This window comes from Lygodium microphyllum, chromosome 14, assembly GCF_053477565.2.
Source record: "Lygodium microphyllum isolate KBCC chromosome 14, Lygodium_microphyllum_v1.1.10, whole genome shotgun sequence".
Classification (NCBI taxonomy): Eukaryota; Viridiplantae; Streptophyta; class Polypodiopsida; order Schizaeales; family Lygodiaceae; genus Lygodium; species Lygodium microphyllum.
The window spans coordinates 11,326,973-11,349,768 of record NC_141148.1 but is presented as its reverse complement, the minus strand read 5'-3'; the positions used below and the strand labels follow the sequence as shown (position 1 = coordinate 11,349,768).

Genomic DNA, 22,796 nt, shown 5'->3' with positions numbered 1-22,796 from the left:
CCATAAAAAATCATCAAGGAAGTAAAGAATCAAGCAACTTTGGAGTTTAGAAATATAGTACATCCTAAGCATTAAATCAATCAATATGTTTGAAGGGAACCAAACTATGGATCACATATGAACTTACATGAGCATAACTCAAAGCACGACTAGGTGAAATTGCTAAGATGAAGTCAACTAGAAAGGATAGCAAATGGGTACTTTATTGAGGCAGCAAAGTCATCATAGAGGAGTTCAAAAAGCCTCAACACTATGCTATGGGGCAATGGTAATTTATCAAGATGGCAAAAACATCATAGAGAGTTGATAGAGCCCAAGGCCTAACTTACTTTTAGTTCATGATGTATTAGTAACTATGATAGCTTTAGTAGTTAGTTTTCTTTTTGGTTCTAATGGCGCCTCGATGTAGGTTTCTTTTTGTGCCAATGGCTCCCCAAAGTGAATTGTAACTAAAAGCTCTAATTTGTGTCCCTTTGTCCTATAGGCATCGAAAAGAATGTTAATATAACTACTACTTCTCCTCCTCCTCCTCCTCCTCCTCCTCCTCCTCCTCCTCCTCCTCCTCCTCCTCCTCCTCCTCCTCCTCCTCCTCCTCCTCCTCCTCCTCCTCCTCCTCCCTCCCTCCCTCCCTCCCTCCCTCCCTCCCTCCCTCCCTCCCTCCCTCTGGTGAAAGCAGGGGCTCAAATTACTGCACATACAAAAATGAGAGATTCTATGTAGCTTATATATTACATTCATAGGGTTTACAATGTAGGTGGCCTCAATGTATGGCCTCTCTCAAGTCTAGACATCTCTCTTTTACATGCATATGACTTTAGATTTATGGCATGGACTTCCTACATTATGAAAAGAACTATCTATGGATCTATATGACTTGTGAGTTTTTTGAGCATACATTAAGAGAATCAAAGTGTGCATCTATGACTTCATAAGTTAAATTTTGCATGAGTGTGCTTGACCCATGTTTGAAAATAATACATCATAATAAAAGTAAAAAATATCATGCCTACTAATACCTTGATTTTCTCTAATGTTTCTAAAAAATTGTCACCGTGGTTTTTGGCACCTCTTAAACTTCCAACTAGCTTTATTTATACTTTTAGTAACTTTTAAGATTGCGTTTTACATTCTTACCACCTCTTTGCAAGTACTATGTTATTGTGTGTATATACATAAGCATACATACATGCATGGACATCCACATACATAATATCTTATTAAGCTGCCTTCCAAGTGATCTAAGATCCTCAAATAAAGACTGTCTCTAGCTCACTATTTATGAGGGAAAATATAACTAAAACATATACTACACTAACGTAATCTAACACATGGAAATGGTTATTTTGTCAATTTTTAGATATACTTGCATTATTTTGGTTAAGATCTTAATAGGGACTATTTATTATCTTAACTCTATTACCTTCATCATGATAGATTCTTCACTTTTAAAATTAAGAAAAAAAAATTGTAGTAATAGAGCATCACTACAACAAAGTTGCACTTTCTAAAGCAAAAAGTTATTACAAATGTATTAGTGATATCCATCACTAAGGTGGATACCTAGTATCAAACTTAAAGGATAAGAACAAAATATGAAGAACAATATGAGCCAAGTATAGCAATTTTCTCAAGTGAGTTGTTTAGTACTAGACTACTAGAACAACCTATCCAATGGATTATAATGTTGGGTACTCTTGTTTGTTGATGGAGCTTGCTTAGGGCAATAACATTCACTCATCCACATCAAAAGCTCTCAAATTAAAGTAGTTTCTCCCTTCACAATCCACTGAATGGGCTTGCTTACAAATTTGAAAAATGATCATGAATCTAAATATTGACTAGTGGACCACAATTCTTTAGTTGCCCTTAATGGTATAATATTTGGAGATGCAAACATGGTAAGCTAACAAGAGCAATGGCACATGTAAGATTTCAATAATCACATGAAACATCGAGGATTTGGGATCAATTGCATATAAGGATAACTATTATGGGCTCTTGAAAAGGAGTATGACAGTTGTAAGGGCCATGTAGGAGACAAGTGGGCAAAGAAGAGACCTCAAATTTGAGGGATATGCAACTTATGGGGACTACTTTGGAAGGGAAAGAAGGCAAACAAAGATGGTGGTGAGTGATAAGCACAAATTAGAAGGGTTATGGGAGAGAGAAGGTGAAAATGGATTCACAAGCAAGATTAAATGGGAGAGAAAAGCTCCATGGTTATCTCAATCTACACTTCAAATGTTTCCATTGATAGAGCCCACCTTTGGAAAGAGATAAGGGACTAACTAGGCAATGACAATATTATGCTATTAGGGGATTACAACATGACCCCTATGAAGGAGAGTGATCTCATTTCATACAAAACATAATGTTTGCAAGAAAGGGAAGCATTGGAAAACCCAGAGACAATACATCAATTACAAGACTTGATCTTGGTCTTCAATGTAGTAAGAAGCCCCCCTTCACTTCGCACAATAAACATGCGAGGGAGACGTGAAGGGCAACAAGCTCAATGCTCGATCATTGAGGGTGGTGGGTGCCCTAGGGTTGCAAGATATCGATGTTAAATGTGGTATCTTTGGGTCATACCTCTTGGAGTGTACTTTCAAAATTATCTCAAGTGGTAGTTCCATGAGTGGCTTGCTATCATTCTATTTCAATACCTCTTTCTTAAAAGAGGAAGCCTTTCTACAACAAGATGACTAAGAGAACACAACTCATTGATATATGTTAGGACGAGTTGTATGAAAGGGATTACATATCTTACCAAGATACATGGTAAGATGCCAAGAAACTTTGTTGGTGTGCCTTGGGAAGCATCCCAATGATTGGATTCTTGTGTAACTCTTCAAAGAATTTGAAGATTACATTAGAGATCAAGAATTGGGTAAAGTTGAGGCTACTAAAGACCAGATGATGGAAATTTGAAAAATCCTAGGTGATGCTCCTACGAGTTGCTTCTCTAACTTGCAAATTACTCAATAGTGTCAGGTTAGATGGGGGTTCTAAAGGAATCAACAAGGGCCTAATCAAGCCAATTCCGAAGTCTTTGGATGGGAGGAAGATTTCTTAATGGAGATCCTTGACCATGGTAAATGTGGTTTCCAAAGTTATGGCTAATACAATGGCTTTTAAGTTCTTGTGGAGTGATACATGCAACATGGTTTTGTGCAAGGAAAGATTAAGGGCCTTCTCAATGGCCACAATTTTATGGGTAATTCTTTGCGAATGATAATTCAAATGTAGTGGCGACTGAGCAACAATCAATGGCGGCCCTATTAGAAGCATATCAATAGTTTGCAAAATTGTCAAGTCAATGGTGAGCCAACATAAAAACTGAGCTCGTGATGTTGGGGTGGAGCTAGCCAAAGGAGTGGCTTGTGCAACTAGGATTCAACCAGGCCATACCTTCAAGTATTTGGATGTCCTTATGGCAAGGTAATCACAATGAAACAAAAGGTAGAATGGTCGGTAACAAGAACATTCAACACAATGAAGTGCAATATCCCCTTGAGGTTTGGTAGTAAATTATTCGTATTAAAACGATTTTGGCAGCCATGATTGTATGCGTGGCTTTTGTGTTTAGCTTCAGCAGCACAACCTAGAAGGAGATGGAAAGGACCTTTAGCTCCTTTCTATAGGGATAAGCAAGGAAAAGAGGATGGTGCCTGATTGCATGAGTTGTGGTAAATACTCAAAAAAAGTAAAGGTGGGTTGGGCATTCATATGTTTTGCTGAAATCTCATAAAATAGGGTCCATCCAAACCTCATCATTTCTCAAGTTGCCAAGTCGATGCTTTGGACCATTCAAAGTGACAGAAAATAAAGAACGTTATTTACAAGATATAGCCTCAACTTATGGAGAAGTCCACAATGCTTTGCATGTAAGCTTATGCCTAGATCTTTAAAGCTTGGGATGATCAACCAAACAAAGATGGTTCAGTAATGCTCCCGCATTGTGTATATGGCCTCTCATCATTATTGTTTTGTGGTTCCACTTCTTTTAGATGGAGATGAAAGGGTCTCACATCTAGAGTGTCCTTTCTATAATTTCTAGAAAGCGGAATTACTTCAAAGATCTGGAGTTACAGAAACGTTTGCGCACACAGATTTTTAATTTGTAACAACAAAGACAACCCAATCCTTGTAGAAGACAAGCATTAGACAGCACCTCCTAATTTTAGTCCAAAAACTAAAAACTGGGAAAGTCAAAGACTAATATACAAAGGCAGAAGAGTATACCATGAATTTAATTTTCCTTCCTGAGCAAAATTCTCACCAGTAAAGCACTCTGACTTTACAACATACGATGTCAAAGTTATAATCTGATGGCCACAAGCATCATGCTGTAATCTTCAAAACCATCAAGTTTGTTTCTCTCCTGTTGCTTGTTTCCATGCTTCTAGAACATGGCCTACGATCTTATCCAATCCAACACCATGCTTAACCTGTTTCCCCATGTCCATAAATATGCAATTGTAAAGAGACTCACTAGGTAAAAGTTGACACAAACATCTTGAAGTACTGTATTATGCATGTATACACACACATCTTGTACAATGATGCAAAGTAAAGGAAGATAAGCAATGCCAGATGAATTTGATATCCCACAGCATTGTAAGCATGTCAGCAACAAACCTGGGCAAATACAAAAAGGCCTTCATCTCGCATTTTGAGAGCATCCTGTTCCATCACTTCCAAATTAGCACCCACTGCATCTGCTAGATCAGTCTTATTGATCACTCACAATAACGAAACCACATCCCATTCCAAGAACCAACATGATGAGTGCTCAATGATGCAATACAGATAATTATGGCAGTTTGAAAGACCAAAGTGTCACCAGAAGATCAGCCTGTGTAATTCCTGGTCCTCCTTTGTGAGGAATCTTATCACCTCCGGTAACATCTATGATATACATGATATAGTCTGCAAGCTCTCTGCTGAAATTGGCAGCCAGATTGTCTGCATGAAAACCTTTTAAATATGAGAAGAATAGGAACACATGCATTGTACGCATGCATGCATGTGTGTGTGCGTGTGTGTGTGTGTGTGTGAGGGAGAGAGAGAGAGAGAAGTTAGTCAAACATGTATGACCAAGCTGCTAAGAGAAAACAACTCCTAGAGATAAACACAATTGGCTCAATAAAAGTTCCACACAATTAAACAAGCACTTGAAACTTGAGAACCCTCTATGAGTTGAATCTCTCGCTCCTACAATGACAGATACTTTGTCATCCCACTTGCTGAGTACCTGTTGCTCCTGGAAATTTGGTTCAAGTGTCTCTTATTTGGGGCCCATCGTTTTTGCAAGGGCAGTTTCTATGGATTTTGAGAAGGTCAAGACAATCATGGAGTATCCTTATCCTAAGGATACATAAAAAATGTGCATATTCTTTTGTGTTGCACTGTTGAGATTGCCATACCTCAATGAGCCTTTTGTGGTGATTTTTGATGCAAGCATAGAGGTACAGGAGTGGTGTTACGAGGACATCTATTTTTAACTAAATGCTTTGGCATAATTAAGTTGTGCACGTGTGAGATGCGCAAGTAACTTTTGTCCAACAAGTAGCTCACTTGTGATTAATGATCAAGTCATTAATTAGTCGTTAAGCAAAAATGTGATCTGATTAAGGAGCAGCTAGTTATTCATTTGGAAACTTGATATTGGCTATTTGGAGCTCTCTTTCTCTCTTCTTCTCTCTCACTTTTGGAGCAGCTCAAGTTTGGAGAGTTGTAGTGCAACAAAAGGAGATGCGTGCTTGCTGATTTTTCACAATGAACAGCAAGCGGAGAGTGTTTTGTGGCCAATCTAAGGTACTGGATAGTCAAGACAATCAATCTCTTTCTTTTGCTTTCTGTAACTTGGGCTATGTAGGCTTTGTTTTACAGCACATCAAAATTGGGGTTTGCTGTTTACACCAGATAACCAGTGGCTAGAGTTTGAACTTTGCAGAAAACAATCAATTTGGGTGTGGAATTGCTTGCTAAAGACATTCCAACCAAAATGATGAGGATTGGGTGGTTGAATGGTTTCCATGTGAGTCGAGGATAGGGCTTCCTGGAGATTGTATGTGGAGAAGAAGGATCGCCAAATGGATGCGAGGTTGTGGAGGCTGAGAGTAGAGTGAGTGGGTAATGGGGGCCTCCAAAGTCGGTGGTTGTCTCGCAAATTGTCAAACGTACCTGAAAAGGAAGAGAAAGTGCACTCCCTAAGGAGTGTGCCTACCTCACTGTGCAGGGCGGGATGTCCGTGCTAGTGAAATTGGGAGTTGGGTCAAACTTGAGGAAAGCCTGTGGTATGGTCTCACACTTGAGGACCCAATTTTTGTACGAGGAGAGGTGCTATGGTTGTAACTTAGGGAGACACACCTGACCGGAGCATGAACTCCCTAGGAGTGTCGTCCTACCCAGTGGCCTTGGTCGACCGGCTCTATGCCTAATCCCCTAGTCCTTGTTCCCCCACTTTACACTTAGGGTATATTGTGTTTTTGTAAGCAATGCGTCTTGGAATGAGCGAGTGAGAAGAGTAAGTGTATAAGAAAGGGGGGGGGGAGCACGGAGAGTGAGTGAGAAAAATAAGAAGCACTCTTATATTGCAATCTGATATGTGGACTCACACATACGATCTCTTTGTATAGGAGATGGCAATGTAGTAAACGCATGGCTCTTAGTGATCTTGAATTCCACTATTTGGTTGGTTCTTATATATAAGTAGATGGTGTGCTTAGTCACTTAGCATCAGATTTGTTCCAACCATCAGCACACAGCTGTCCAGCCTCTCTGACAACTGCTGCCACCTTCCCCTACATCTGGCACCCTGATTTCAGGTACTGCCCAGCCTCTTGGAATCGCCCTACTGCTACATTTACTCCCCACCCTACTGCTACATTTGCTCCCCACCAGATGATGTCAGCAATCTGCCTTCATCCATGACCTGTCCTACCTGGAATTTGCATGTATGCAAGCCAGCCACCATCAGATCTTCTTTTTCTGTCTGTTGCCCAGCTCTAGATTGCTGTATTGACCAGGTGCCATTGTTTATCAAGTAGTACACTACTTTGTTTACCAGTTCCAGCCTAAGAGGTTGCATTTTGGTCTCCAGCCCGCCACCCTGTCATCTCAGCCTCTTCTCAGCTCCAACTGGTGGTTACAGCACTTGGGATCCATCTTTGGTGGACATCACACTCCAATTCCTCCTTCAGCCCATTCCCATGAGAGTCATCAGCTGTCGGACAGCTTTGCCTTTGAGCATCTTGTACACATATTCATTCATTTACAGCATTCATTTATTTACTGCATGATTATCTTGTTCTCTGTTTTGCATTATTGTGCTTAGTCGTGTTCATATATTCTATGTTTTCTCAGAGCAAACCCTAACATGTCTTCACAAAAGGATGCTCAAGGACAGAATATAAACTGTAAAAAATGTGGGGAAACATTCCCCTTTATGGGAGAATCTAGCACAATCTACAAATGCCACCAACTAGATCTTCCATTAGCAAGGAGCTTAGGCATAGGAATTTTACTCTAGTTGTGCATGAAGACATGTCTTTATATACAAGACACACACCATAGCCAAACAACCATATGGATTAGGTAGAAGTGGGATAGCTTAGGGTAGTCCCAACATAGTATGTCCACCCCATCTGGCCAATAAGCAAGATGAGGGTAGAATTTGGAATCTCTAAGGCTGGTCAACCTGATGTGCTATTGTGTAATGACGGGAGTGGCTTCTAGGTGCATAGTGCACCTACTAGTCCAGCATAAAAGCCAATATAGAATCATCATGGAAGTTGAGGGTGGTGTCAGATGCAGGAAGGCTAAGGAAAGACCATGAATAGCAGGAACAGTCCTCCCAACAACTACAAAAAGGATGAAGGGGCTGATTGTTCATCCTGTCTAGCTAAGAATGAAAGAAAACATGGCCCAACATAGATAATAGCAAACCGTAAGCAGAAAGATCATTATAGAAGAAAAATCTTCTGGTGTCCTACTGAACAATAACCCTCAACACACCCTTTTTAACAGTGACTCTTGCAGTCTTTGCCTAGGCATCTGAATTTCCACTTCTGCCCCCCTTAAGGACAATCCTATAGTATGTCCCAAACTTGTAGAAGCTAAATGTAACGATAACAGTATTTGACTTCCATGTCCTCACGCACCTAAAACACCATTTAAAGCCCATATTCCCAAGCATATATACACCAAGACCAAGACAACCCCCCCTACCTTTTCACTTTATCAGAAGAAGAAGTCAAGCAATTCAGAGTAGACATTTGACATCATTAAGAGATAGGGAAATCTGCAGCAATCAGCCTGTCTTTGCTCAAGTGTAGTGTGGGGAGAATGAAAAAGGCCCTTACCACCTCCTGATTCACAATGCAAAATATCTGCTGAAAAGCTCCTGGATAGATCCTCCAATTGGCCAAGGTTTATACTTATATCTTCTCGAATAGCTGCATGAGGACAGCCACCAGTTTCTGTAGATCTTATCCTCTCAGGAGCAAGGGCGCCATGCTTCACTAGGTTTTTCGTTTTTTTGTAGGGGGTGGTGGTGTGTGGTTTTGAAGATATTTGGACTCCAAATTTTGCTTTGTGCGCATTCTTGAACACAGGGCACAGTCATGAACACGCAGATCGGCATCACTCACTGCTGCAATACTGTACTTGTCTCGCAACACGATACACAAGGCAAGTATGAGTGTAGTTTTTCTGCAAGAAAACAGAAGACCATAAATAACCCGTTGTTCAAAGTACTCAGAAAAGGACTAGACAAACGGCTGTCGAGCTGACCCGCTTCTGACCGGGCCCCCGATGCCAACGGTAAAAGCTCGCTCTCTAAAGTCACGATTGAGACTCTCCTTGTGAAGAATCCAGGTGACTCCAGAGGTTCGTGAGTGTGCGGAGCCAATCCATCAAGGGAATGATACAATTTGCCATCGTGGCCCCTCCAATACCCTCTGCATCAATATCTCTGTAAAGCAAGCAGCCTTTATGCTTCAATCTTGCAATCCAGGAAAAAAGAAGCATTCATTAATCAGAACGACGCAGACAATACTCATGATGGTGGTGATGATCATCGTGCTCATGCTCGTCATGGTGGCTGTGTAGGTGATCGTGACTGTGCGCATGGTCGTCGCCATGGTCATGATGATTATGGTGGTCTCCGTGGCCATGGGCATGGGGATGTGTTGGGCCCATCTTCTCCATTGCCTGATTCAAAACCAGGCTCAACAATCTGCTGAAGCGCCTACACACCAGCGCGCACACAGAGCCAAAGAGAGAATCTACTTTCTTATTGTCACTACCCCTTGACCCGCGCGTTCCTCCTTATCGTACGCGCCTGGGATCTAGGGACGTGTTCCCACTAGGCCCTTGTTCGCAACCAGGGTCGCAACGCCCTCCCTACCGAATCTGCTGTTTCGCATGCCACGGGAGCGGTTCCCGCCACGTTTTTTTTTTGTGTGTGTGTGGGAGATTTTCGTTGAAAATCGGAAACCCCGCACACTGGTTTCCCAAAAAAACCGGGGAAGAATTTCAACACAACCCATGGGTTGTTTTCCAAGCCAAAACCTTCTCCCAGTTGGCATTGATCCACGCAGCTCCTCACACGCCATGGCATTTTGGGGCTGTCTTAGCGATGTTGTAACTACCTCCCCATCTTCTCCTGGCGTTAAAAGCCAAGGAATGGGACCTCACTGCCTCCTACTTCTCTATTTAGCAATGTCCCCCAATTGTTTCCTCCTCCTCCTCTGTTTTGCATTGTCGTGTGCATCCTCCTCCTCCTATCAAGGCTCACGTCTCCATCTTCGTCCTCCAATTTGGCTTACACATCTGTATCCAAGGTTGGTGAACGAGCCTTCAAAGAGACTGTTCCATCGCCACAGTGAGCATCACCCAGGACAGAATTGAAGTCACTGCAACCTGTTCATTTTTCCCTGGTAAGCATCATCACTCCATTTGGGTGCAAATCATAATTCTATTTTCGTCCTTGTTCATCTAAGATGTCAAACAACAGTGCTCCTTCGCACATCTCCTTCTCCCCTTCACCCATCTTTTGATTGTCACACGTAGTGAACCCTTGCCTGCACCTACCAGGGCTTTAGTGCAACCTCTTGAATCATCGACAAGCTCCTTTGGTAACCTTTTCAGATAAAATGGAATGCTTGCAATTGATTCAATGCTATCTGCTCACGGTTCCTAATTGTCAGTAGTTATTGGCATGCCTCTTTCTGACCTAATCAAACCATCAATATCTTAGGTGTAGCACTCTGTGTACCACCGTTTTCACATCTTCAAATGTCTTCTTTCCCACCTATGCTTGCTTCTCCCTGTCACCAGTTTTATGCTTTCCACACATAGTGAACGGATTGCCGACACCACTCGTAGCGGCTTATGTGCATCCTTTGGAATCGACGAGCACCACAAACTCCAACTACTCTTGTGAGCTTGCCAGCATGCATAATTGGCTTCAAATTTTTTTTATGCAATGTACTCCCTATTCCCAACATTAATGTACTCCCTATTCGTAACATTGACAAGTTATTGGCATGCCTCTTTCCAATTAAATCATAGCAATATTTTTTGAATTGCAACACCTTAGTCTTGCGCTGATTTCAAAACCCATCTCCATGAAATCATCTCTATGAATTGGATACACTATTCAAATGCACAACATGTTTATCCCAATTTCTGGGTTTCGCTACAATTGTGGCACATCATTGAAATATGAATTGCATAGTTACAGACATGGCTACATGCATGATGATGTTTTGTACATTTGTCAGACGAGTAAAAGAGGCATGTATCATAATATTGTACTAGCGTTCCTTGCCCAAGGAACCCTATTCCGCTTTGCGGCAGCCTCACTGCCGCAAAGCGAGGCAACAGGGTAGCTCCGCTTCCCTATCGCATAGTAACTTTGCCATCCTTGAGTGTAAAAACACCATATAATTCACTTCCATTGCACAACTATAACATCTATATAGTTGTAACATTTGTACAATTGCACAACCATAGCATGAACACATATTCTTCTTTTGTGTCCTCGAGCATAAGAGGTCACATGCGTGCTCAGTATTTTCTCTCTTTTTTGAATCTATCTCACTATTTATTGCCAATCTCTCTCTCTCCCCACCCTTTTCACACCTCTCCTCTTTGTGAATTTTTTCACATATATGTTATCTCTCTCTCTCTCTCTCTCTCTCTCTTTGACCTTCTCCCCTCTCTCTCCCTCTCCCTCCCTTTTTAATCTCTCTCCTCTCTCTACAACACCTATCACTTCCTCTCTCCCCTCCTTTCCACCTTTCCCTTCCTCCCTTTATTTACCCCTCTCCTCTATTTGCAACCCCTCACACCACTTTTGCATCTCTTCCCTCTATTTTTACTCTCTCTCTCTCTCTCTCTCTCTCTCTCTCTCTCTCTCTCGTATGCATTCACAAAAGGATAGACATGAACTTGCATTTAGGTGTATACATACTTATATATATATACAACACCTCTTATTATGCACCAGACCTATAAACTTTACCCATACTTGCTTGCATGTTACAATTAGAAATAACATTACACCTGATCACAAACAAAAGACATACGAAATGCATATTTTATATTCTCCCTATCTTGAATCTCTCTTACTATTTTTTTTGGCTCTCTTCCTCTCTCTCTCTCTACCCCTTTTCACCTCCCATTCTCTCTCTGTGACTCCTCTCATATATTTGTTACTCTCTCTCTCTCTCTCTCTCTCTCTCTCTCTCTCTCTCTCTCTCTCTCTCTCTCTCTCTCTCTCTCTCTCTCCTCATTCCCTCCCTCCTCCCTTTTCATCTCTCTTCTCCCTCTACAACCTCTATGTCTTCCTTTCGCTCCCTTTTTCACCTCTCCCCCTCCCTCCCCTTTCTTACCCCTCTCCTTTACCCCCCAACCCCTCCATCTCTTCCCCCCTTTCACACACACACACACACACACACACACACTCTCTCTCTCTCTCTCTCTCTCTCTCTCTCTCTCTCTCTCTCTCTCACATATATGCACGTATAAAAGACTAAAAATACATTTGTATGTAGGTGTACAGACACTCATATATATGTGCAATGACCATGCACCAAACTTGTAAACTTGTATCCATACTTGCTTTGTGCAATAGTTAGAAGTACCTCTATATTATCCTTGGATATTACAATTACAAAGTTTAAGTGTATCCAAGCATTACAAAAAAACTCTTAGTATTAATAATACACATAGACGAGTAGCAGAGCCTAAAAGCAAAGTTTGTTCTAGAGATTGCGCCAATGCGAACAAAAAAACCAAAAATTTCATAAGGAGCCTAACCAAAACAAAGCTTTCTTTTCTTCGAGGAAACACGGGGAAATTTTCCACTCTCCAACACAACATGGTTAGGTAAAGCAAGTCCCGTTGCCACTCCTCGCCTTGGCAATGCTATAGGGGACATGACAGTTTTTCCTCTCTTTCTTGCACCTAAAATTTTAGAAACCCACAATGTAAATGTAAACACATCTAATAATTGACAAAGATTATTTAACTTTAGAATAACAATACCTGGCCTAACACTTGCAAACCACTCAATAGGCATTGTCATAGCTTGATGTAGCGTCACAAAGCAATCGAGGTCTTTAAATTCATACGTCGGCCACCCCCTTAATATTCTATCAGTGTGAGATTATCGAAACCTCTTATCATGTTCAGCTTCACCCATATGCACTCAAAAACACTGGGTATATCCACAATGTACTACCTCAATAAAAACTGGAAGTAAAATCTATATATTGACATCATCGTATAAACGCTCAATGACCCTTCAAAGCGTTCTTCTTATAATATCATTCATTGTTACTGTGTGCAAGATACATTGTAGTTCCTTCTAATACTCAGAAGCTGGATAATAGTCCCAACATGGAGTAGGCATCTACAGAAGTGGAGTAAACACTTAAACATAATGCAGGTTCGGGAAATAATTAGTTACTATACAGTATACCAACCGAACATGGCATAAAGGCCTTTTCATATATGAGCCAAGTAGCGACTATGAAGCTATCAAATTTCAATGGATATATCCCTGCAATAAAGCAAGCATACCATTGTACCCTCCAAAAAAACACATATTTGCATGCATCCTTGCAAAAAAGCAATACACCTTATTGCATTTTCTGAAGCACATCCTTGTATACAATGTTCGTTGTGACATTCATAATGCTCCCATTTTCATCTAGCAAGACTCCCACACCACATGAGGATTTCACCCTTGAAAATGCAACATACAACTGTCCATGTGTAAATATCGGTGCCTTCAAGTAAAGACCAACAATAGACACAGTCTGGCACTGCAACTTATTGATGGTCATAGCAAACGCCATTCGAATAGGAAACTGCCTCCACCTCATAGTAAATGGAAATTGCAAAGTGCTAGGAATAAAAGTGATCCTAGGAATGAAAACTCATTCCCCTACATTTGTTCCTGTTATTATCTCAGCATCTATCATATTTCTATTGAATGCCTTACATATCAACCGTGTACCATTATATAAACCTTTTTCCGGATTTAAGTTCCTAAGCAGAATAATAGGTGCATTCATCTTTAGCAGCAATAGATGTCGAGGAAACCCACCTCCATGATCTAGTATATTTAGATACTCTTTAGAGTATAAAAATGAGCTACCATCTGCCTCTACAATAGAATCCACACTACATTACTGTATAACCTCTCCATGCATCAATTGCAATGCATGATGATTCAAAGAGTCCACCTCTGTATTCCGCGCTGCAAGTATAGCATGCTCGTTGAAATATACTCTAAAGTTTGTCACAATGGATACTTCACTGTACACACTATTAACCAAGGTTTCAATAGAGTGTCCTTTTAATACCATGACAGATGGAGTATGCAACTTATCACAGTTCTTTGTAATACCCACTCCATCCCCTATCCCTTGAATCCAACCAATAAACCCATTATTGATTACATCACCAACGGTTGACATCTGCATATTCCCAGATAACCTTAGCACCTTAACACACTGCCATAAATGAGAGTAACATAGTGTCACATTAACAATATTTTCACAGGAGCCCTTCATCACGACATGAAGGATTTGTCTAAAATCACCTCCAAGTAAAGTGACCTTTCCACCAAATGGTTTATCACAACTCATAATATCATTTAAAGTTCTATCAACTACCTCAAATGCATACCTATGCATCATGGGAGCCTCATCCCACAAAATAAGACTCGACCGTCTCAATATTTGAGCAAGAACGCTTTGAACAAGAATATTATAGGTGGATCGATTACTTAGATCTAATGGAATTTTAAACCTCGAGTGAGCGGTACGACCACCCTGTAGAAGCAAAGCAGCAATGCCAGATGATGCCGTTGCCAATGCTATATGACGATCACTGTGTAGCCTAGCAAGCAAACACTTATAAAGAAATGTCTTCCCAGACCTACCGGGACCATCCATTAAAAAAAACATCCCTAGAGTTTGCACCAGTATCATCCATAACTGCAGTATATGCAACTCTCTATTCGTCATTCAACATTGCCTCTATAGAAAGATAAACTCTACATTGCTCTAGTATATCATATGCATATTCATCTTCTAAAAGAGGGTTAGCACACAACTGAGAATTTGTTTGATGAGGCTCTAGCAATCCATCAAAGTCAAACAATCTTCACCCATGCTGCTGCAAAAGGTCGTGAAGATGTAATAAAGCCTTCTTTGATGCCTCTTGGCGCAGATTTGTAGAAGATACATGTGTATGCTCCAGGTGCAATTAATACAAAATATCCTCTACCATTGGTGCCATAAACCTATCCCAAAGCTGAGCAAGTTGTGAGCAGGCTCACAAAAGACCAAAATTGCAGCAAACAAAGCACGTAATTGGACACCAATCTACACAAAGGCAGCTTCTCTCAAGCACATTGCACACTCATCATCACCCTCTAACACGCCCTTTGCAATGCAAGCTTCCTTAAAAGTATTGTACATCACATTGCCAATAGTACACAAATCCTCAAAATACGTACATCCGCAAGACATTGTTAAGAGCATTTGCAAGTAATAACGCTCACCACATGTAGGTGGCACAAAGTATATTCGACCACATGTATTTCCATGCTTTCTCTTTGTCCACACATTTTGCTGTGCATTCCACACCCAATACATTGGGAAGTCTTGATAGCGAATAGCTCGAACCTTTGGATGAACACGATTGCATGCAAACCACTCTATAAGAGTGGTTTTCTTAACATCTTCATTTTGCATAACATCTGATATATTGTCTATATCCCGAAACACCACACAATTCTCACCAAGCAAGTGTACTTGCAACCGCTGTATATCAGGCTTCTCATTATGCAATGCATGGTCATATATTCACCAACACGCTTCTCAAGCAGAAACATACCGTGCATCTAAATAACTCTTGATCTCATCCACTTCACGGATGCTTGTACCATTCAACCTTGAGCTTCCAATAGAAAACTTAATGGTTGCACGATCATGTCCCTTGTATATATACTTATACAAATACTTAACAATTGTCACTATTGAGTATACCTCAACATTTATATGTGCATTGTATTTCTTACTCAAGTAAGGATTGTATGGAACAATCCATCGATTATAAATAGTATTACCATTTATTGTGACTGTGTTTCCATCATCCCGTCTTTTATAAATAGGATAGCCAGAGCTATCAACAGTTGTCACATTCACAAACCTCTGAGGAAATTTTTTAATGCATCGACCATCACACATGCAAGGGCTCTTGGGATTCAACACACCGCAAGGACCATGGACATTGCACTTTGAGACAGTTTCAAACAGAATTGAAAACCTTGCTTTATCAGGAAACTCAGTACAAACAAACCTATCATAATGGCATGCTTTAGAGGGTTTAAAAGGGTGCTCCAAAATCAACAAAGTATGAGAATATGGCAACCCTCGCTTTTGAAACTCAATCACACTAACATAACCTGCAACATTTCCAAACAAATTTCTTTTCAACAATGTATGCATCATATCAACATGTTTTTTATGAAAGATACGAACAGTCAAATCAGGATGATCATAAGCAATATGTCCAGGCAATAAAGCATTAGTTATCTCTAACCACTTTGGATTACATGTCATTGTTATAAAGAGATCTGGTTTTCCCTTGCTCTGCACTATAGCCATGGCATCTTGATACACCTAATACATGTGCCTTGGCCCACTAGTAAAAGAAGACCACCCTTTTACCAACAAAGGCACCAATAACTTGTACTGGCCCGTTATCCATCAATCCCATCATATCTGCCAAGCCTTTATAAACTTCTGAGTGTAAAACTAATTGATTCTAATGACACTAAGCCAACCTACATTGCTCTACACTACAATAAGCATCAATAATAAATTATTGCAACAATCGACCACCAAGCAACATGCAAACCTCAATGTCCTCACACACTTGTAGTCGAAATGCATAAAATTGCATCTAAGTAACACAATCCTTAGTAGACAATCCATGTACATTTACTGAAATATTAACATTACTATAAGGCACCTTACATGCCAACCATCATCACCCATAGGAAAAAGAAGAACATATAGCATTGGCATATATGCCCTATGCAAGTTCGAAATAGCAATACATCGTCCATCTCGACTATAAATATGTATATCTCGATGATCGAGACTATTCTCATCACCTTGTCCTGGCATGATAACCGCAACTTCAGTTGCCACTAGAGCTAAGTATTGCCTATTAGCCTGCTGAATGCCAAAAATAGTCATTCTTAAATCATGCAAGGGATTGTTTTGCAATTGCACACCCACGGATTTAAAAGCTTGTGCATATACATTGTATTGATGCATCATATACTGAAGCTCCCCAAGTAAATTTGGCAATAAATTAGGCATAACACCCAATCGATTAGATAACTCATGCTTAGTATCATAAACATAAAGTTGTGCAAATCTTGGCCGTTCCTATTGTTGCACATTAGGAAGTAGAGGGCCTATACGATGATAAATGGAGCCATGCACTCTAAAGATATAAGAATTCCCCGCAACATATAAAAACTCATCAACATTGGCACCAAGTGACACAAATGCAAGAGCACTATTATATGCCCGTATATTATTCTTAAATACTCAACTTTCAGGATGTATCCCATACAGCAAATCATGCAATGGTTGTGATGGATGTTGCAACAGTGGCAACATTACTTTTCCATTCCGACAACAATGTTTACCAAACAAAACCGATCCTTGCACTTGAGTCTCACATCTCCACAATTTAGCCGAACATTGCTCACACATCTCAGAAAGACTTCCCATGGAATGCACAATTGGGTCTTGAAATAGCAATATTGTAGTTGCAGGATGAATATCCATTGTAGGCAAAGCATGCAAAACGGAACAAAAACCTCTATTTTGAGGGCTAAAGGTTGGACCATTATTGACACGTGACTCGTTAATCACAGGATTTTCTAGATTTTGTCTCTTTCATTATTGCAATTATAATTCATAGCAAAAGAAAATTGTTGCTCAATCAATTCACCATTCCCATCTAGAACCCCCATGCGAGAAGGCATATTTTGCATACTATGTAAGGTACTCTGAACTCCCTCATGGATCACACTATCGTGAACTAGAGCTTCTCTCTTTGAAATTTTTTGGCACCCAACCATAGCAAAATACATCTCTTTGTGCCCCCTTCTACCATGTTTTGTTCGTAGCTGAATCATTTGAGTCCTAAGCCTAGCAACTTGTCGTCGTCTATGCCGCATAGAGTCAAGTCTATGCCTATGGATGTGTAACACATAATCTCTGCAAGTTGACCGATGTGAAAATCCCATCTTGACTGGATTCTCACAAAGCCTACACGCCAAGAGAGACCATGCATTCTTTCAAAAAAAGACTTGATTGGAGTTAGTATTTTCAAATTGACTTAAGAGTAGAACCAATTTAGAATCACATAATTCAAAACACTATAGTAATTTATTTAAATCAACCCAATGTTACGTGCAAGGAATGCTAGTACTCAAAATAAAATTTATATATATTTATATTCCATATATCATTAGATATCTTATCCAAAGAGAGACAAATAAAATTTCTATCTAACTAACAAGTGATCCCCCAAGTTTCTCTCTAGATTGCAAGACAATAAGTTTTCCCTATAAACCTTGAGAGAGAGAGAGAGAAGAAGAAGAGAGAGGGAAGGAGGGAGAGAGAGACATGAACATTCAAATTTAATCAGATATTATAATTAGACCAAACACCAAGATCAAATATTACTATCATACACATCACATCGCAAAAATCAACAAAGTTCTATCTACATTGCAATGCCAGTACTTAGCAGAGACTTGATGAAGATTCAAGAACTACCTTTGCCATAACAAAAATAGCAGCACATTTATCTCTTCACAAATTGCAAGAGGTTTCACAAAAATAAAGCATATATCACCATAAGAGAGAGGGAGGGAGGGAGGGAGAGACATGAACATTTAAATGTAAAAATCAATCAAGTTTTCTCTCTAGATTGCAAGACAATAAGTTTTCCCTATAAACCTTAAGAGAGAGAGAGAGAAGGAGAGAGAAAGAGGGAGGGAGGGACAGACATGAACATTCAAATTTAATCAAATATTATAATAAGACCAAACACCAAGATCAAATATTACTCTTATACACATCACATTGCAAAAATCAACAAAGTTCTATATACATTGCAAGAGATAATGCCTCTTCCTATAGATGAAATCTCAAGAAAGAAGTATCATATCACATTGCAAGCACCCAATACATTTTACTTAGTTTAGCTTTGCTACATCAAAACCAATGTAGGCCTCACAAAAAGGAACCACACATCACCACAAAAAAGGGGTGGCCCAAGCACTATAAAACAATATGGAACCAATGATAAGGTTGATCCTGAGCAAGTCCTCCCCCTTAGTTGTGACCATTCACTTGATGACTCAATTGTTGCAGTAAGGCATTAAACCTATTAACATTCATTTGAAACTGCAAGAATGGTAGTCGACAACCTCTCTGGCAAATCAGAGGCTTGTGGTTATCTCCAAGCCCCAAAAATGATGCCCACATATCATTCACCAAAAAATTCATCAACCTGCTTGTCTCAGATGCAATTATCGAAAGTTCCCTTACTTCAACACCCAAACCACTCGAGGCTTGTTGAAGAACACTCTGGGTGTGCTTTGTCTCACACACAACACTATATAAACCCTTAGCCTGTTCATGTAGCTCTGCGGAGTAAATAGCAAGTGCATGATCAACACATGTGCATAAACTCATATGCAATTCCATCAACTCATTCATCTTTGCCTCTAGATGTTTAAAGTCTGAAGAACTTGAAGCAGCCTCTGTGTTCCTTCGAACCCTTGCTGTTCTTGCAGATTTAGCAACACACATTCCTTGTTGCCTTGCCACTTCTTTCATTTTTCGCACACTAACTTTACTAACTCTATTAGACTCCACATTTTGGCTACAACAACATATATAAATATACAAATGATTATCTCCAAAAAAAGGATACAACACCTAGTCGTAAATACAATTAGAGCTATCTTCCATACCCATGCAAACGACTCCAATCAGGCAAGCGTCGAAGAGATGATGTCATGGCCATTTTCTTTAATTCCATTGAATCAAATGCATTCAATGGCATAGAATGTACTATGTTTGGAACATCGTCCATGGCATTGTTTTGTTCCATGATGGCTACATGAAACTTTCAAGAGATTAGAAGAGTTCCAATAGAGAAATCTCAAAGCTACTCAAGATACAATCAATAAACACATTTGCAATCAAAAACCCTAAATTCAAGGTGACCCAGACTCAAAGATAAAAGAAGAGGCACGTGTATGAGCACATGTGTAAGTGGGGCCATACATCAGCACATGCATACATGGTGCTCGCCAAAGGCCAACTAATAACTCCTCCCTCTCTAATGGATGTCCATGCATCCACATTTGCACACGACTCTCACATCATCAAAGGCCTAGCAAGCGCCACTCAAACTTGAAAGCAAAAGAATAAACATGCATTAGGTCCAACATGTATAAGCAAATGTGTATATGCCCATGGTGAGCACATGCGTACATAGTGCTCAATGAAGGCCAACCAAGCATTGTCTAATCTTTCTCTCTCTCTTCTCTCTCTCTCTCTCTCTCTCTCTCTCTCTCTCTCTCTCTCTCTCTCTCTCTCTCTCTCTCTCTCTCTCTCTCTCCCCAAGCCTTTTCCAATGGATGTTCGTTCGTCTACATCCGTACATAGGCTTGCCAAAGGGTTGAGGTGTTGTAGATCCAAAGGTGTTCAAGGCTCCAACCGAAAGAATACCAAGGTGAAAGACGGAAAAAGAAACCATTAAAATGGCTCTAAAAAAGTTTTGTAATCTAAAAGAGATAAACAACATATTTCAAAATGTAGACTTTCATCAATCTAATAAGGCAAATAAGAAGTCTTGTAGAGGTTATACATACACCAAGCAAACTATAGGTCCGAGGATGTGCTTATGTGGTGATTCTTTCAAGTTAACATTGCCAAAAACCTATCAAGATAAACTTTGAATGAAGCAAGTTACGCATCAAGGGCAATGTTCTCCAGTGTAAGGGGATGAGCCTATACGACGATTCATCTGGGTCAACATTGCCAAGAACCTATTAAGACTTACTTTCAAAGAAGTAAGTTGCACATCAAGGGCAATGTTCCCAAGTGTGACCAAGCTCTCATTCTTGCGAGTAATTAACTCACATACTCCATCCTCTATACGACCTGCATTGGCAATAAGATCTTTCATATTCTCATCATGATCATCCAAGGGTGTGGCCAATATTTTCAAATATGGTCATATATCTCCCCTATATAGCCCTTGATTTCTTCCAACTCATCCTGTATCCTCACTCCATCACCAAGGTTCCCTTCGTATTTCTTCCCCAACATTCTCTCAATCCTCTCTAGACGGCTACTAATGTTCTCACTAGGAGAAATCGAAGCTCTTTGATATCGAAATAATGTCTTCACTTGCTTCTCAATCCCATCCAAACGACGAATGATTCTCAAGAACCCAATAGAGCTATCATATCCTCCAACATGCTTGAGTGCACGACGAATTGCCTTTCTCCCTCCTTGTAATGTCTTTCACCTTGCGCATACCCATTTGTACGCTAGGAATGCATTGTACAAAATTTGATGCAGACACATTCTTGTTTGCTACAAAAGCCTCCATGCTGTGCAAAACACGCGTTAACATTAAGGTGCATATCAACTATCCTTAAAATTTAGAAATAGTGAAAAATCCTAAACGGCATTAGATTAGCCTTCCAATACATTAAATTTGAAACATATGTGATTTACACCATGTGATTGATAGTGATAAGATTTACTACAGTAGGCATCACTTGGAGTGAGGTTCCAATCTATTTATCCCACACACAAGACTCAAGTGGATCCTTCACTAACTCACATACAGGTAATCCAAGCAAATTCACATGGCTTCCTAGTAGGCTAGAGATTAGAGTTATTCATTTGAATAACTCTATTTACTACAATAGGCATCACTTGGAGTGAGGTTCCAATCTATTTATCCCACATGCAAGACTCAAGTGGATCCTTCACTAACTCACATACAAATAATCCAAGCAAATTCACATGGCTTCCTAGTAGGCTAGAGATTAGAGTTATTGTCACAATGGATGTATTCATTTGAATATCCTTATGAATACATCCCTCATGATGCGAAACCCCTCTCTTAGTCTCTTGTCTTTGTTCACAACCCATGGAGAAATTCAAAGTTCTCTATAATTATACCCACATCACAATTTGTAATGAGCAAAGTCGAGGATGGATCTTTTAATGTACATAATGTTACAACAACCAATGAGTTGGGCTTTTAATTGGAATGAGGTTTTTTCCCCAAACAAAGAGGACCGATCACAATAATATTTACTACAGTACGCATCACTTGGAGCGAGGTTCCAATCTGTTTATCCCACACGCAAGACTCAAGTAGATCCTTCACTAACTCACATACATGTATTTCAAGAAAATTCACATGGCAATGTAAATGATTGGTCTATCTCTCAATAATGAAAGTCATAAATAAACAATATTATCACTTAGCCACTGGTGCATTGAATGCTATAAGATTGAGCCCTAAAGTCCAAGGGTGCGAACTACACAATATCCTTCCTTAGAAAAGCACTACTTAATAATCCATGAGGAACATAAGTATAGAAATTCGTAGTCCCTACATTAGAGTTTAAGAGATATGGCTCCATCCTAGTACCTATAGGGGTTGATAATATAACACAAATCTTAAAATTAATATAGAAGATAATAAAATGAACATAAATTTAAATCCCCATATTGTTGATATCTTGCACTCCATGTCTTAAAATACATATCTTTATCTTAAAATGATTATTCTAACATAATGTACATCCTCATATTTTAAAGTGTGTGGGCAGGTGTTCTCTATATAAATCCAACATTGAAAACTCCACTATTTCAAAATCCGAGAGAGAGATACACACACACACACATATAAACACAATGTTTGCCTATAAAACCAAATTATTACACAAACTCAAATCAAAATATTAAAAAATTTGCATCCTACATGAGACCCACAGAGAGACACAGAGAGAGAGAGAGAGAGAGAGAGAGAGAGAGAGAGAGAGAGAGAGAGAGAGAGAGAGAGAGAGAGAGAGAGAGAGAGAGAGAGAGAGAGAGAGAGAGTACTGAATCTTCCACTCGATGTACTAAAAT

The 22,796-nt window shown here is 39.8% G+C and overlaps 1 protein-coding gene across 1 annotated transcript; it reads right to left on the bottom strand.

The window, feature by feature from the left end:
• Positions 1-3,899: 3,899 nt before the first annotated feature.
• Positions 3,900-9,216, bottom strand: LOC148025324 (urease accessory protein G-like). Its single transcript, XM_087692246.1, has 6 exons — positions 9,065-9,216; positions 8,748-8,966; positions 8,370-8,629; positions 4,847-4,968; positions 4,642-4,686; positions 3,900-4,451 (listed from the first exon to the last, which is right to left on the bottom strand). Exons 1-6 carry the CDS (start codon positions 9,214-9,216, stop codon positions 4,368-4,370), a joined length of 882 nt encoding a protein of 293 aa, XP_087548372.1. The 3' UTR covers positions 3,900-4,367.
• Positions 9,217-22,796: the final 13,580 nt, after the last annotated feature.

What these genes read in the sequence shown, in the direction of transcription:
- LOC148025324 (XM_087692246.1), bottom strand. Translation starts at nt 9,216, where the DNA reads ATGGAGAAGATGGGCCCAACACATCCCCATGCCCATGGCCACGGAGAC. An exon ending in GCATTGTGAATCAGGAGGTG is followed by an intron (nt 4,969 to 8,369) that starts GTAAGGGCCTTT and finishes GTTTTCATGCAG; the next exon opens with ACAATCTGGCTGCCAATTTC. An exon ending in GCCTTTTTGTATTTGCCCAG is followed by an intron (nt 4,452 to 4,641) that starts GTTTGTTGCTGA and finishes ATGGGGAAACAG; the next exon opens with GTTAAGCATGGTGTTGGATT.